Consider the following 17,846-nt stretch of genomic DNA (forward strand, 5'->3'; position numbering starts at 1 on the left):
AGTCCAAAGTCCAAGTCTAAAGTCCAAGTCTAAAGTCCAAAGTCCAAGTCTAAAGTCCGAGTTTAAAGTCCAAGTCTAAAGTCTAAAGTCTAAAGTCTAAAGTCTAAAGTCTAAAGTCTAAAGTCTAAAGTCTAAAGTCCAAAGTCCAAAGTCCAAAGTCCAAGTCTAAAGTCCAAGTCTAAAGTCCAAGTCTAAAGTCCAAAGTCCAAGTCTAAAGTCCGAGTTTAAAGTCCAAGTCTAAAGTCTAAAGTCTAAAGTCTAAAGTCTAAAGTCTAAAGTCTAAAGTCTAAAGTCTAAAGTCTAAAGTCTAAAGTCTAAAGTTTAAAGTCCAAGTCTAAAGTCTAAAGTCTAAAGTCTAAAGTCTAAAGTCCAAAGTCCAAAGTCCAAGTCTAAAGTCTAAAGTCCAAAGTCTAAAGTCTAAAGTCTAAAGTCTAAAGTTTAAAGTCCAAGTCTAAAGTCTAAAGTCTAAAGTCTAAAGTCTAAAGTCTAAAGTCTAAAGTCTAAAGTCTAAAGTCTAAAGTCTAAAGTCTAAAGTCCAAAGTCCAAAGTCCAAGTCTAAAGTCTAAAGTCTAAAGTCTAAAGTCCAAAGTCCAAAGTCCAAAGTCCAAAGTCCAAAGTCTAAAGTCCAAAGTCCAAAGTCCAAAGTCCAAAGTCCAAAGTCCAAAGTCCAAAGTCCAAGTTTAAAGTCCAAGTCTAAAGTCTTGATGAATGGTTAAACCCGTCAATCATCTGATCCTGAGCTTGTTTGGTCATTTGGCAGCAGAGACGATCATCTGCTCTCATCATCCTCCTCATGTTCTTCTGGAGCACAGATGTGGTCACTCTGCTCTCGGCTGCTTCTGTCTAATTCCAGCAATTATGTTCCGGCGACGCCAAAAAAAAAACTCACGACGCAATCGCCTCTGATTTTAAACCTTTTGTCGGCTTCGAACGCGTCCTAATTGAACAGACGACTCCATTGTGCGCCGACATTTCTGCAGGATAATTACAAAACAACCAGGCAGACAATGAAGCGACTGTCTTTAATCAAATATTGTCGAAAACAGATAAAAAATAAAAAAAGAAAGTAAAGTGGGCGACAAAAGAAAACGTTTTCCCCCGGAAGCCAAGGCTTCGATCTCGCTCTTCTGCTCGGGAATCGTTCCAATCTATGGCTCCATTCAGGGTCTGAATAGAAGTTTGCTGACAAGAAGATTTGTTTTCATGCAGTTTTGAAGTAGAGTTAAGATGTTGAAGAATACTTTCAATAACAGCTGCTCAAAAGAGGGGTCCTTGGATGCAAGGCTGCAGCGTGGAGGGGTGGGGGGGGCGGTAGCGAGGAAACTAATGGCTTCTCACCGAGCCCAGGGGCGCCAGCAACAATTTACAGGGACCTTGGCTCTCGCTTTTGGTTTGAAGTTTCCCTCAGAGGTCAGCGAGTGGCGCTCGTATTAGCCGGTGAATAAAAAAAAGGTGCGTTTCATTCCGGGGAAGGTGAAGAGGCCGAGAGAGAAAACAGGACGAGGCACATTCACGGAGGGCGAGAAGTTAGAAGTTAGTGAGCGACAATGAAAATCTTCGCTTTTCCCTTTTTTTTCGTCGTTCGGCTGAACCGGGGTCAGCCGGCGGTTCCCGGCGTCAGCGAGTTAATGCGCTCCATTGTAAAGACGTTTCCAGGAGTTAAATGTAGCGAAATGTGAACATTTGAACACCCGTTGGTTAATGAACCTGTGAAAAATATGAATAAAGTCGTGGTCAAAGTTGATTTTAAGATGCGGTTACTGACCTACTAGTATTTAAGTAGTTTTAATAGAAGAGCAAAAAACATATTATAAAGAATCTTTTAGCTTTTATGACCCTTTCCTGAAAGATAGCAGAGTTTTAATGTCTTCAAATAAAGGATATAAAGGTATTTATATATGTATTTCTTGTTGACTGTTGACATCAATCATCTCTTATCTTAAACATTAGCATCTTTTTACGACGTCAACACTTTACTTTACTATGAACCAACCATCTGGCGGGCCATATTAAACGAGTTGGCGGTCCAGATTTGGTCCCCGTGCCTTGTGTTTTCACATTTCTTCTTGACAATTAAATACTATTATGTTTTACGTCCTTTTTTTTTAAAATTTTCTTATATATTACTTATTTGATGATCATGCCTATACGTTTGTCGGTTCGTAAAATAACTCAAAACAGATACATTTTCAAACAGAATATTACATTTAAATGGTGTTTTTTTGTGCTCGTCAGCTACTTGTATGGCCTTTAACTGCTGCTGCTCTGTTCTTAAAGGTCAACTAAAGTGAAAAACTCTCTTGACATGTTTCAAATGTCTCAAAAAGTCTTCCTCTCCAAGATGCAAGATGAAGTCCCTCATCAAGTTTTCAACGTATTACTTTATAAAGTTTGTCTGAAATCCCGGCGAACGAGAGGTTACGAGAGCGGAGTCCATGACGTCGTAATAATGGCTTCACTCCTCCTCCGGCCAGCTGCGATCACGCCCCGCTTTGTTTATACAACGAGTCCCTCGGAGGTGGAGACGTCCAGAATTCATAAACAAGATCCCATCTCCAGAATGATAAGGTGTTTTGAGTGGGCGGGGCTTCAGATCATTTTGGTAAACATCTCACTGGCTCACCTGAATGCGACATGTTGAAGTTGGAGGCCGGAGTGTTGTTGCCCACGGCCGCCCCGTTGTTGCCCGACTGCTGACTGAAGGCGGCGTTGGCGCCCCCTTGGTACCCGCCCGGCCTGAGAAAAACAAGAAGAACAGATCTCAGATCAGAACAGATTCAAGTGAACACGATCGTCGCGTCATAACGAACGACAGGGTTAAAGTTCAACCAACAAATCCAGTGAAGTAGGAGAAAAAATGAAGGTGTGAATATTAGGATGCATCAGACGAGCAATATATGCTGCCCTGTGCTCCCTCGTCTCCCCCCCTCACCCCCCCCCCCCCCCCCACACACCCACCAGCCATAATTTAACTAATTAAGGTGTGCTTTTGGAGAAGATCATGTTATTTGTTGCCATGGCGACGGCAAAAATCAATTCCGCTCAATCTCCTTCAGCCTTATTTTTTTTCCCCTCTCTCTCTCCCGGGCGACTCATCACATGGTGTTGCAAGTGACATCAGAGGGGCTTATCTGCACCCCCGTGTGTGTGTGTGTGTGTGTGTGTGTGTGTGAGAGTGTGTGTGTGATTGAAGACGCTGTCTATCATGACAGGCCAGACAGTGAAAGCTGAAGACAAGGAAAACACAATGTTGGAGACAAATGTCTGTTTTTTTTTTTCCTGCAGACACGAGATTATCTGGACACGCGAGTCGAGATGTTTGGTTTCGTACAACATTTAATATTTAATTTATAACTATTTTATTGTCATTAGTCTGTCGTCACGGTTTACATCATTTGGATGAATCCATAATCCATGGTATTTCTTTCGTTAATTAACCTTTAATTATCTGAGAAAATCTGACTTTACAGTGATTTAATTTACTCAGATTCAGAATTATTTTTATTGACATTATTAGTTTAGAAATTTTCTTTGTTAGAGTTTTCAACATAAAAACATGAAATATATTCTTGAACAAAAACAATAAAAATAATAATAAAAAAATATAATAAAAATGGACCACATTATAAATGAAAAACTAACAAAGCTAAAAGCTAAGATAAGATTAAAAATAAATAAATACAATTCAATTTAATATAATGTATGATTAAAGTTTTAGAGACATTGTTTCAATTTAAAACTTTAAAATTAGTTTGAGATTAAAAAAACACACCCTAAATAGAAAGAAGGAAAAAAATGAGTAAAAAACTAAAAATGGGCCTCATTTATGAATAAAAATGCTAAATAAGATACAATTAAAAATAAATAAATACATACAATTGAATATAATATATGAGACAAGACATTGTTTTAATTTAAAATGGGATACCAATTTAAAATGATTTTGAGGAATAATAAATACACCCAAACTGGAATAAAGAAGGAAAAAAAACAAACAAAAATGGGCCATTATAAATAATGAAAAAAAGCTAACAAAGCTAACTGCTAAATAAGCTACAATTCAAAATAAATACATTTAATTTAATTCAATATATAATTCAAGACATTGTTTCAATTGACTTTAAAACTAGTTTGAGGAAAACATAAATACAAGAAAGGAATTAAAAGTTATGAAGTTGAAATATGTTGGCATGAAAAATAAATATAAAAATTGTTAGTCACAGAGGAATTTCTACGACATTTGACCTCATGACGGCGGCGTTATATATAATACAGTCAAAGAGCCTTCAGATGCCATTAGCATGATGAGCTCAGATCTATTGAGCTTCACGGTCCAGGAAAAGACGTCACAGGACGTTCTCTCCGACATATTTATATTCAAACTGGCATCTCAGGATAATACCTCGCGCTGGAACCGACACACACAGCCTAAGAGGACGGACTTGGAAAACCTCCCTATAATCTCATCTCACAGATGTAATTAGTCATAGATGATACATGTGTAATCCCTCCGTGTGGGCCGAAGCACCGGGAGCTCCTTCGGAGGAACATCTTGAATCATCAGGACCCGACGCTGACGGAGGGCTTGGGTTCAGACGGAAATACAATCGCCTTGTTTTATTTACCTGAAGACATGTTCGGGTTCAATTCTAGCACCTGATCCAGTTCAAGAATCCACTCATTCATCCATAACTTATTCCACTATTACAAATCATTATGTGTGGTATTTACACTCCCAAGAGGCCACAATAAATACTGTATTTGAGGGACTGAGAAGAAAAAAAATAATTTAAAAAAAACTAAAAAAAGTACATTAATATAAAGGGAAACTTCAAAAACATACATAACCCTTGTGTTATCTCAGGGTCAAGGTGACCTGAAGGTCCGAAAACAAAAAGCCAGGGAGGTTTTTCATCATAAACAAAAAGCTAACACAAGTGATACCACAAACACATTTGTTTTCAGGCTTTCGGGTCACCTTGACCCATAGATGACACAAGGGATACCACAAACACGTTTGTGTTCTGGCCTTAGGGTCACCTTGACCCATAGATGACACAAGGGATACCATAAACACATTTGTTTTCAGGCCTTCGGGTCACCTTGATCATAGATGACACAAGGGATACCACAAACACGTTTGTGTTCTGGCCTTAGGGTCACCTTGATCATAGATGACACAAGGGATACCACAAACACATTTGTTTTCAGGCCTTCGGGGCACCTTGACCCATAGAAGACAACAAGGGATACCACAAACACATTTGTTTTCAGGCCTTCGCGTCACCTCGACCCACAGAACCCACAAGGGATACCACAAACACATTTGTGTTCTGGCCTTCGCGTCACCTCGACCCACAGAACCCACTAGGGATACCACAACCACATTTGTGTTTCTCGTGACTTCGGGTCACCTTGACCCATAGATGACACAAGGGATACCACAAACACATTTGTTTTCAGGCCTTCGGGTCACCTTGACCCTGAGATAACACAAGGGTTAATGATTTCAAAAATATATATCTTTGAAATTCTTTCAATGTATTTTGAGGGACAATATTTGTTACTTTTTTAAATAAAAACTCTAATTTAAACTCAGAATTTAACTAAAAATCCATATTGGAAAAATATAATAAACTAAGTTAGATATGATGAACTTATACTTTTGCTATCACGTCATAAGGGCCACATTATTAAGGGCCACATGTAGAACTCATAGAGAATCACACTTGTCGATCGTGCAAGGCAAAAAAAAGGGGAAAAAAATGATGCTTACTTTTTGTTTGTGATTCTAAGGGATTTGCTTTGTGGACTATTTTCTAATTTCTTCATGAAAAAGGTTTATTCCAAGAGGAAGCGTTTAACGCTCAGTCAAGCGAGAAATTGCATTAAAATTCTGATCGTTTGAATCTAAAAGAAGAGAATTAAAAAAGCTACGATCAACTTTGGACCCTGGGATTTGTAGTTTCTAACCCTGGTCTCGGTCTCATGCTCTACAGCAGGGGTGGGCAATTCAAATTCTACAAGGGGCCACATTAAATTCCGTGAATGTTGTTAGGGGCCGTCAAGCAAAAAGAAAGACGAAAAATCCCTAAAAAAAAAAGAAATGCGTCATTAGGCCGTTTATTTATTAAGCTAAATAAGATGCAATTTTATTCTTGTATAGAAGAAACATTTCTTCAATTAACTTAAAAACATTTTTTTTGAGGGATTAATATATCCTCGAAAAATAACACACAAAAAGGAGGGAAGTGTTGTGTGAAAATGTAAATTAATAATAAATGCATTAGAACCATTTATACATGATCATACTTTGACATTACGAGGGCCGCATAAATACAGTCAAAGGGCCGCATCTGGCCCCCGGGCCGCACTTTGCCCAGGTCTGCTCTACAGTCTACGTCATATCGACTCAAACGAGAGCCACAAGCTCATATTAATTCAAGGAAAATACCATGTTTTTATCGAAACAAAACACATTTTCCGACAGAAATACTCAATAATACAAATTGTCGAGGACCACTCGTCTACTGTATGTAATGCTCTGGAGTTTCCATCAATCTTGCATTATTTATTTAGTAATTATCATCAAAAGTTTCCTCCACATTTCAAACAATAACTCAAGATGAGTTAGTCCTCAGTGCAAACACTGCCTCCTATTAAAATGTCACATTATAACGTGTAGAAAACACTCTAAATAAACCATACGTTGAGATTTCGAAAGAGTAAACTCGGCCAAACCTACACAGCGGTAGGATTGTTGGTTCGAGGCTTTCGTTCCATTACGACTAATTCGCGTCATAAAAAAAAAAGCCCATTAGGAAGCACTTGATGGAAGCGCAGCGTTTAATCACACTTAATGTATGCATGTGCCGCCATCAGGGGTGGAGGCGCCGCACATTCGTCTTGCTCATGGGCACCTTTAAGCCGCCGGGAAACAGTCGGAGGGAAGATGCTCCGGAAAGAAGGAGTGTCGGTGGATGAAGAGAAGAAAAAGGGAAGAGAAGAAAAAATAAGTTGAACTATTGTTGTTGAAATATGACTTTGAGTAACTATTAGACTCTTCAAGCTATTTCACATAACGGTTTCTGGCTCCCTCTAGTGTTTCAACAGCGTAATTGCATTAGTGAAAACTGAAGCGTCTCCACCTTTGCCGCAACACACCGAAATATCCTGGGAGCTTCAGCTCAGAATTACACCATTGTAAAATAATAGCTTTTTTCAAATAGAACTACATTTCATGAGGTGATCATAAACAGGCGCCAAATGTTAATTTAGAGGTTCAAAATAGAAAATGTCTAACCGTACAAGCCATAGCATTAGCACTTAGCAGCTCCACTTTTTTAAACTTTTGGGAGCTCATTGAAAAGAAGCGTGTTTTATTGTGACATTTAAAAAAAAGTTTAATTTTAAAATGTGTATTTTTTATTACCAACATTAATCTGTATTTTAATTTAATTTTGACTACTTTTCGGGGCCACATATGGTTACGCGATGGGCCCCAGGTGCCATTTGCCACCACCGTGTGGATCTCATGAGGCCCACAGTCTCCGCCATTAACTGTATGATTCTACAAACATTTTTTAGATGTCAAAGAACATATTTTTATGATTCAGGCTGTTTCTTATCTGTTGTGGATGAACCATAGGAAAGAAAAAGAATGAATAGAAGAATTAATGCTTAGAAGAATAATTGTAATAAATTCAAAAATAGGAAAGAAGTGTCTTGGAAAAATCTTAAAAACTAAATTTGAGAGAGCATGGAACTCTTTTTTAAATTTAAAATAAACTATATCAAATTGGTATAAATAACAAATACAAACTGTGTCGTCATCTAAACTTTTATTTTATGGTTTATATTTCAATAGTGTGTATACAAACGTCATTCAAAGTTTAACTTTACAATTAACACTAAAATATTCACAGCCTTTATTCATTTGCCTGCTGCAATTAAACCTCCGGCCACTAGTTGGCAACATTCGTTGTCAAAATAACAACAAAACCGGTGAAATGGCAACAACGAGTGAAAAAGAAAGTAAACACCGGAGTCCAGTAGCTTTTAAAACTGATGTTTGGACTCATTTTGACGTAAAAAGAGAGTTAAAAGTAAAAAAAAAAAAGAAAAACTGACAGATACTGGATATTACTTGTTGCTCCAGGTTGTTTTAAACTGTTAATGCACTTCATTATTAATATAATTTAACATGTATTGTTTATATTTTGAGAAGCACTTTCCTACAAACACTTTTACATTTGATTACAGAAAGTATTTGCTCATGTATTTGTTGCAAAAGCCAGAAAAAAGTGCTATTTATTTGAAAAGAAACAATATATCGTTGTTACCACATGCAGTATCGCAATATATCACAATATATCGTATCGCCACATTCTTGATAATACACAGCACTATATATATATATGTAGTTTTCCTTGGGGGGCAAAAAGGAACACTATTCAAATATACACATTGCTGTTAAATAAGAACTTTTTGTCTGAGAAAATGTAATAAAAAGGTGTTAAATGAAGGTTAAACTTCTTCTCCTTCATTCTTTTTTTTAGTAGAAATCGTGAACGTGGCACAACCCGGCACGTCCTTCAACAAACACCGATCAAGACGCTCATTTAGGGGCGACAAAAACCCACATCGCCGACCCTCGTCTCCCCGAACGCCCCATTATTCACACGTGAAGGCATTAAACACAAGCGCCGGGTCGGGCGTTGCGTGAAGGGCGTTTTTTTTTTCCCCGGCGAAGGCCCCTGCGTTCAACACACCACCACGGGCAGGAATCCGTCGCTCCGGCGTGTCCTTGCGCTCCTGCGGCAGGGTGGGTTGCCCGTTGCCAAGGGGATGCCATGGTTACCGAGGTGCCAGCCAACCAGGAGAGAGCGCGTCTTTCTCTTTCGGAAAAAACGAGCGACGGCGGCGGCTTTTTTTTTTTTTTGTCCTTCATTCGCCGTGACAGGCGGCGCCGAAGCCTCCCGGCGCCCCGCTAACCGGACAAGACAGCACATGTGCCGGGACCGCGGGAGCGTGTGACGGCTCGAGCAGACGTCCACCATCGATCCACCGAGTGTGTGTGTGTGTGTGTGAGGATGGTGTGGATCGGCTGGAGGCCATGAATTATATATGGACTCAATCTGTTCTTTGGGGGCAAGAGCTCTTACCAAACTCCTGACTCAGAACCAGGGGAAAAGAATAAAAAAAGTGGTGAAGAATACAAAATAAATCATCTTTTTAGCATATTAAATCCAGGGGTAAAAAAAAAAAGAAAAGCTTCCAGAACATCAAACGGGCTCAGGACGCCATTTCTTCTCGCCCGTCTAATAAAAGCGGCGGCGGCGGCGCCAAGACTGCGAGCGACAAAGCGCCACAGGCAGCATCCCCCGTTCTTGACATTCAAGCGCTTCCCTTATTTATTTAGCAAATTTACTTACTAAGGAGGTCAGAAATGAATTATTTGGCGAGGATTCCGCCTGCGAGCTCCACTCCTCTCTCCTCCTTCCAACATTTCCTCCTTTCAATTTTTCCTTTGATTTACGACATTTTTCTTCTGCTAAGTGCTTATTTTTTTTTTCCCGACAGTCTATTCCTATAGCTCCAGGAACTTTTTTTTTTCTCGTGTCGCTGGCAGCGCCGGGAAGTCATTTTGAAAAGCCAATTTTTTGTCCTCAGAAGCCGACGCCAAGAAAAGCTTATACCTTTTAATACTTCCTGTTCCTTCACACGCTTTCCAAAAAAAAAAGAAAAAAGTCCTGTGACATCCATCCCGGAGAAATCTCCCGCCGCACCTACTATCACGCAAACAAACTTGTTTCCTCGCTGACGGATCCGTGTCGTGTGTCGACACGTTTAAGTCGACGTGAAGAGGAACCAGAAGCTTTAAAAATACCCTCGAAAACTGTGTTACACGCATGAACTCATCGCGTTACGATAACAAAATGTCAATTTTTTTGACACTGAAAAATTTCCTTTTTCTTTCCCCGAGCTGCCATTAAGCTACTTTATAGTAAGTTAGTAAGTAATATTTGTAAAGATCTTTCTAGACCAGGGTCACAAAGCGCTCAATCAAAAACAAAACACAGTTCAAATACATACTTTAAAAGGCCAAAACACGCAAGAAAAACACAGGAGTCCCAGAAAATCAAGGAAAAACCTGCACAAATAAAAACGTCTTAAGATGTTTCTTGAAGGAGTCAGTAGATCATCAAACACAGAGAGAGAAGAAGATCGTTCCAAAGCTTAGGAGCAACAATCTTGGAATTTCTCTCCTCTGGTCCTGAACCGTGTTCAGGAACCATCAGTAGATTCTGATCCACAGACCTCAGAGCCCGAGCTGGGGTGTAAGTCTGGATCAGATCACTGATGTAAGGAGGAGTCTGACCATGAATAGATCTGAAAGTAAGAACCAGAATTTTAAAGTTGATCCTGAAAGAAACTGGAAGCCAGTGAAGAGTTTTAAGGATCGGAGAAATGTAAGTTCTTCTACTAGAGCGGGTCAGAATTCTCACTGCAAAGTTTTGAGTAATCTGCAGGCGAGACAGATCCTTCTTGTTAAGACACGAAAATAAACTTTTACAGTCATAGGACTCCCTCTACTTAAATCTGAGGAAGCTACTGCTACTTTTTGCCTCCAACCTCAACTTTTGAGTTTGACTATTGGAGCACGACTATTGAGTTTGAGGCCTAAGAAGATGAATGGGACGCTTATATAAGTCATTTAAGAAGTTTTTTGGCTGTTATATTCCTAGAAAATGTGGTATTAGGGAGTATTTTAGTAAGTTTTTCAAGATGAGTTACATTTTTCATTTGCAACCATTGGATGAGTGCATTTTTTTTTAATAGTTTTAGGACTTAAATGTTATTTAGATAAAAAGATAATGTGTAACAAAAATTTCCCAATTAACCTACTAAAATAAAAATGAATTTCCGACTCATTTTCTAACTCAACAAAAACTCCAAATCAGTTTCTTAAAACTGCTTTATCTTTGGCTCACTCCCTCTCAATGAACTCATCGCTACAGCCATGTGTCTTATTTTAGACGTTTACCTAATTTATATCTTACCAACATCATGCTTAACAGCATAACAAATACATAAATAAACCAACTGAAATTAAGATTTCAACTATTTCCTAAATTTACAAGATAAAAACTTTCACTGAAATACTTTTTCAGGGTCAGTCAAGTTAATGTTAAGATGTTTTTAGATGGTTTATAAGACTTTAATGTTCCTAAAATGACACTGAAACTACTGTTGCTTTGGTTTTGAAGGAGAATTGTTCTCAGAAATGTGAAAGAAAACAACACAATTAGCCTTTCAACTAAAATAAAAATGACTTTTCGACTCATTTTCTAACTCAACAAACACTCTCTTTGGGTCACCCCCTCTCAATGAACTCAGCGCTACAGTCGTGTGCCTTCATCAGCTTTTCACCAACATCAGAGATGATGACTTTAAACTATTGTTCACTTTTTACAAGAACAAACTTTCACTACTGGACCTTTTTAACCAAGTTTTTTGTGGCAGTCAAGTTAATGTTGAGATGTTTTTAGCTGGTTTGTCTTTGTGCCACTCCCTCTCAATGAACTCAGCGCTACAGCCAAAACATTTTTAACATGAGAGTTGTTATTCAGTATTTATTCTACTAACAAACCTGCCTAGGTCTTGATGCATGTACAAAATAATCTGGTCTATGTTTGGGGGTCCTATGGCCTGATTCTCTGGTCTAAGATCGTACCAAAATTGACCAAATAGGACAAAATTTCGCGGATGTCAAATAAAGTAAAAGAAAGGATTGTCAATAAAAAGATAAACTCTTCCTGGATCCACAAGAGAAAATATTTAGTATTTCGCAAATGTTTTTAGCAATTTAGTAGCTACTATTTTATGATTACAGTAAATAAATTATGTATGAGTAGAACTGTGTACCTAATTTTCTACTACTTCTACTTTTACTACAAATTTCACTCCTTCTACTTTAACTACGAATACCACTAATACTTCCACTACTACTTCTTCTTTTACTACAAATTTTAACTTCTACTTTAACTATGAATACCACCAATACTTCCACTACTACTACTACTACTACTACTACTACTACTGCTTCTACTTTTACTACTAATTTCACTTCTTCTACTTTAACTACGAATACCACTAATACTTCCACTACTACTTCTACTACTACTACTACTACTGCTTCTACTTTTACTACTAATTTCACTTCTTCTATTTTAACTACGAATACCACTAAAACTTCCACTACTACTTCTACTGCTACTACTACTACTACTACTTCTACTTTTACCACTAATTCTACTACTACTTTTACTTTTCTACTACGTCTACTTGTACTACTAATTTCACTTCTTCTAATTTAACTACGAATACCACTGATACTTCCACTACTACTTCTACTTCCACTACTACAACTACTACTACTTTTACTACTAATTCTACCACTACTTTTACTTTTCTACTACTTCTACTTGTACTACTAATTTCACTTTATCAACTTTAACTACAAATACCACTAATACCTTCACCACTAATCCTACTACTACTACTACTACTACTACTACTAATTTCCCTTCTTCTTCTTTAACTACGAATGCCACTAATACTTCCGCTACTACTTCTACTTTTACCACTAATTCTACTACTACTTTTACTTTTCTACTACATCTACTTCTACTACTAATTTCACTTCTTCTAATTTAACTACGAATACCACTGATACTTCCACTACTACTTCTACTTCCACTACTACAACTACTACTACTTTTACTACTAATTCTACCACTACTTTTACTTTTCTACTACTTCTACTTGTACTACTAATTTCACTTCTTCTACTTTAACTACAAATACCACTAATACCTTCACCACTAATCCTACTACTACTACTACTACTACTAATTTCCCTTCTTCTTCTTTAACTACAAATACCACTAATACTTCCGCTACTACTTCTACTTTTACCACTAATTCTACTACTACTTTTACTTTTCTACTACGTCTACTTCTACTACTAATTTCACTTCTTCTAATTTAACTACGAATACCACTAATACCTTCACCACTAATCCTACTACTACTACTACTACTACTACTAATTTCACTTCTTCTTCTTTAACTACGAATGCCACTAATACTTCCGCTACTACTTCTACTACTACTTCTACTTTTACCACTAATTCTACTACTACTTTTACTTTTCTACTACGTCTACTTCTACTACTAATTTCACTTCTTCTAATTTAACTACGAATACCACTAATACCTTCACCACTAATCCTACTACTACTACTACTACTACTACTAATTTCACTTCTTCTTCTTTAACTACGAATGCCACTAATACTTCCGCTACTACTTCTACTACTACTTCTACTTTTACCACTAATTCTACTACTACTTTTACTTTTCTACTACGTCTACTTCTACTACTAATTTCACTTCTTCTAATTTAACTACGAATACCACTAATACCTTCACCACTAATCCTACTACTACTACTACTACTACTAATTTCCCTTCTACTTCTTTAACTACGAATGCCACTAATACTTCCGCTACTACTTCTACTACTACTTCTACTTTTACCACTAATTCTACTACTACTTTTACTTTTCTACTACGTCTACTACTACTACTAATTTCACTTCTTCTAATTTAACTACGAATACCACTGATACTTCCACTACTACTTCTACTTCCACTACTACAACTACTACTACTTTTACTACTAATTCTACCACTACTTTTACTTTTCTACTACGTCTACTTCTACTACTAATTTCACTTCTTCTAATTTAACTACGAATACCACTAATACCTTCACTACTAATCCTACTACTACTACTACTACTACTAATTTCACTTCTTCTACTTTAATTACGAATACCACTAATACTTCCACTACTAATTCTACTACTACTACTTTTACAACTCATTTCACTTCTTCTACTTTAACTACGAAAACCACTAATACTTCCACTACTACTTCTACTACTACTACTACTACTACTTTTACTACTAATTCTACTACTACTTTTATTTTTCTACTACTTCTATTTTTTACTACTAATTCCACATCTTCTGCTTTAACTACTAATAATTCCACTTGTTCTACTTTTACTATACTTCCACAGCAGGGTGGTTGTGGTTGTGGCACAGTTTTACTGAATGTGTTGAAAAATACACAGTATTTTCTCATTATTACTTCAGTTAAAATAAGGCTTCATTAGCTTATCTTTCCACAGAGGAACACCGGTCTGCACAGAGATGGTCTGCTTTAGGTGATTAGACATGAAGGGGTGGGCGGTCTGTGGCGGGTCCGGGGTCAGGGGTCGACGCATCAAAGTGGAAACACAGACAATGAGCGTCTGCTAACAACTTGTTTCTGAGACAGAAGAAGAAGTCGCTGGAAGATCACGAGAGCAAACAGGGAACTGGAGCCTTTAACCGCAGGTTTCTTTTTCTTCTTTTTTTTTCTGCGGAGGCCAATTTTTTTTTTCCCCTCCCTGATCTCGCTCAGATGTTTTAAAGTGGGATCTGAGGGAGAGGAACATAACAAGGCAGCGCTGAAGTCAGCAGAGAACAAAAAAAACAAATTGGGAGGAAGAAAGAGGAGCGAGATAAAACAGTCTGGGAGGATAATAGATGCTGCTCGGAGAGAGAGATAGAGTTGTTGAAAAAAAAAAAGAAAACTGTGAGGGAAACAGGTGGGAGGACAGCAAACAGAACAGACGGGTAGAACTAAAGTAGGGAAGAGAGAGACAGCACTTCTTTTTATCTGCTGTCTGTTTTCATCTGAAAGTTAGTCGGAATAAAACAGAAAATTGACTCCCAATGAACACCATCCACAGATAATACTTGTTATTTCAATCTTTTAATTGCAATTATGTTTGTATTAATACATGAGTTTACTAACAAGAGGTTTTATCTTCTTGTTAATATTGTGACCCATTAAGTAAGTAAGTAATTAATTTTTATTTATATAGCGCTTTTCCAGACCAGGGTCACAAAGCGCTCGAACAATCAAAACAATATTCAATAAAGTATATACTTAAAAGGGCAAGATAAAAGATTAAGACTAGATTAGATTAGATTAGATTGATTTTATAAATGCCTCACAAGATCTCTTTCGGCAAAACAGGTTTCCTGTTTACAGCAGCTGATAGTTTCATAAAAACAAGAACAAAGTGCAAATAAAAGAACAAAGTGCAAAGGATGACAAAGTGCAAATATAAAGAACATAGGTCAAAGGAAATAACACAAAGAAAAGGATCAAAATATAATAGTATAACTTATGCTGAGTCTCAACTAGCATACTACTCTTAGTATGCTAGAAGTTAGTATGCATCAGTTTAGTGTACGTACTAACTAGTACGCAAATTCTCCACAGATAGTATGTCTCAAATCAAACTCTGCTGCTACATACTAACAGGAAATGACGCGACAGCTTCTTCTTCTACTTCTATTTAACGATGTTTCAACCAGCTGTTTGAACGCTATCGCCACCTGCTGGCAGCATGTTTTGCAAGTTTGGAAAAAGAAATAAAGAAAAAATATAAGAATCGAAATATTCGCGAGATATTTAAGCTGGTATCAGCAGCGAAGACGTGTTTATCCTCCTACTGCTGCTGAAAATACACCTTTAAGTATATGAATATATATATATATATAAATATATATATGACGTAACTTCCGTTTAAAACGTCACTAAGATGGCGGCTGTTTAGTGTGTTTAGTGTCCATCGAACCATGCTCAGTTTTGTGGGCGTGTTAGTACGCCAATTTAGTGTGCATGGCGCACTAAATTTCGCATACTAAGAATTGAGACACTAACGCACTAAAAATACTAACTTTGAGTACGCTAGTATGCGATTTGAGACACAGCACGAGTCTTTTCATTCATACCTGCCTCCAAACTCTAAAAGTTATTAAGTGTAATAGCACGAGGAATGAATGAGTGTTGCATCATGGGAAGAGAGTTTAAGCCAGCGATGTATAATTCAATTACACACAGGGGCCACATTTTATACACTGGCTGTTGTGTCATACATATTTAATTATTATTGTGTCGCGTTTTAAACATGATTTTAAAATATAAAATCTAATAGAAACACTTTTATATTTACTTTAATCTTAGTTATTAATTCAAATTTGAGGAGAAACAAAAAGAAACAGAAACTATATTTATTCATAATCAGAGACTAGTAATGAATAACAGATATAAATAGTGAATAATAGAATAATAAATAATCTTTCACCTCAGGAGGGGCCGCATAAATACAGTCAAAGGGCCACTTGGTTTAAACTGAGCTAAATTACTGAGATGATCAAGGTCAATAAATACATAAGAGTTTCAGTAAAAGTGAAAGTTTAAAAAAACAGGAATTTGATGAAGGAGAACAAACTAATAATTCAGATATATTGAGCCTTGAAGAAATAAAAAAGAAATATTTTTTGTTTGAGACAGTTTGGTGAGAAGAAATAAATGAGTTACAATGATACATATCAATATTTTTTCCTCATTACTGTATAAATATTATATCACTGCATCAATTCTTATTTTCCAAAAACGTTTTTCTTATTTTTGGGGGGATTTCAAATCATATTTAAACTATAATCATAGTTATTTTATGTTTGGTATGTTAATACAATAAAATGTGTGGTAAAATAAAATAACTATATTTTTAATTAACAATTAACATTAACAATATTCACAGCTTTTATTCATTTAGTCATTCCAGTTCAACATCCATCCGCTAGATGGCAGCAGTTATCACGTTCTCCGCAGCTAAAGGAACAATGAAATCTCCCGAGATCCCGGAAATGACTGAGGACGAGAGGATACAGTCGACTTAAGCTGCCTATGTTTGGACATAGTTTGGATTTTTAAAGGCTTAATTTTACCAAAAGAGAGCAAATCACAAGATGCTACTATAATTCAATATCCCTGACATCGTTCGGAAAACTATGCAAGTGTATCTAAATATAGCGTATCAAATTGTATGTTGAGCTGAATATATATCTAATCGCATCGTAACCCTATCCGTAAATATACATTAAATACATCGTAAATATACGTTAAAATTTTATTTTAACTGTTAAAATATCTCGGCCCCTTGTGTGATTGAGTAAAACCCCTTGTTTTACAGAATAATTGGGGCCGTTTAAGACAAAACGAGATCTTGAATGGAAAAAAAATTCAAAGGTTTTTACGTGTTACCATAGCAACATGTATATTGCACTTTAAATTTTAACCTGGCTATATTTTTTATTGTCTGTTACAAGGGGCCACATTTGGTCTTGTCATGGTAAAAGTCAAACTTAAATAAATAATAAATCATAATAAAATATACGCAAATATAAAGTGTATAAACTGTATATGTGGTGTCGATACAAACATGAACAATTATTCGTCACTTAGTTTAACATTGGATTGTTTCTCCCGTGGGTCCTGCAGGAAGTGACACTACTTCTACTACTAATACTATTACTACTTTTACTTTTACTACTAATTTCACTTCTTCTACTTAAACTACGAATACCACTAAAACTTCCACTACTACTTCTACTACTACTACTACTACTGCTTCTACTTGTACTACTAATTTCACTTCTTCTACTTTAACTACGAATACCACTAATACTTCCACTACTACTTCTACTACTAATACTACTACTACTTCCACTACTAATTCTACTACTACTTTCAATTTTCTACTACTTCTACTTTTACTACTTATTTAACTTCTTCTTCTTTAACTACAAATACCACTAATACTTCCACTACTACTTCTACTACTACTACTACTACTACTGCTTCTACTTTT

The 17,846-nt window shown here is 36.7% G+C and overlaps 1 protein-coding gene across 3 annotated transcripts in view; it reads right to left on the reverse strand.

Moving 5' to 3' along the window:
- The window catches only part of arid1b (AT-rich interaction domain 1B), a 269,267-nt gene that overhangs the window by 22,707 nt on the left and 228,714 nt on the right, over positions 1-17,846 (reverse strand). For all 3 annotated transcript variants that reach the window (XM_087780581.1, XM_087780582.1, XM_087780580.1), the window contains exon 9: positions 2,624-2,736. In XM_087780581.1, the coding sequence (XP_087636707.1) occupies positions 2,624-2,736 (113 nt within the window). The remainder of the gene's footprint in view (positions 1-2,623; positions 2,737-17,846) is intronic.

This window comes from Callionymus lyra, chromosome 18 (assembly GCF_982586985.1).
Source record: "Callionymus lyra chromosome 18, fCalLyr1.hap1.1, whole genome shotgun sequence".
Classification (NCBI taxonomy): domain Eukaryota; kingdom Metazoa; phylum Chordata; class Actinopteri; order Syngnathiformes; family Callionymidae; genus Callionymus; species Callionymus lyra.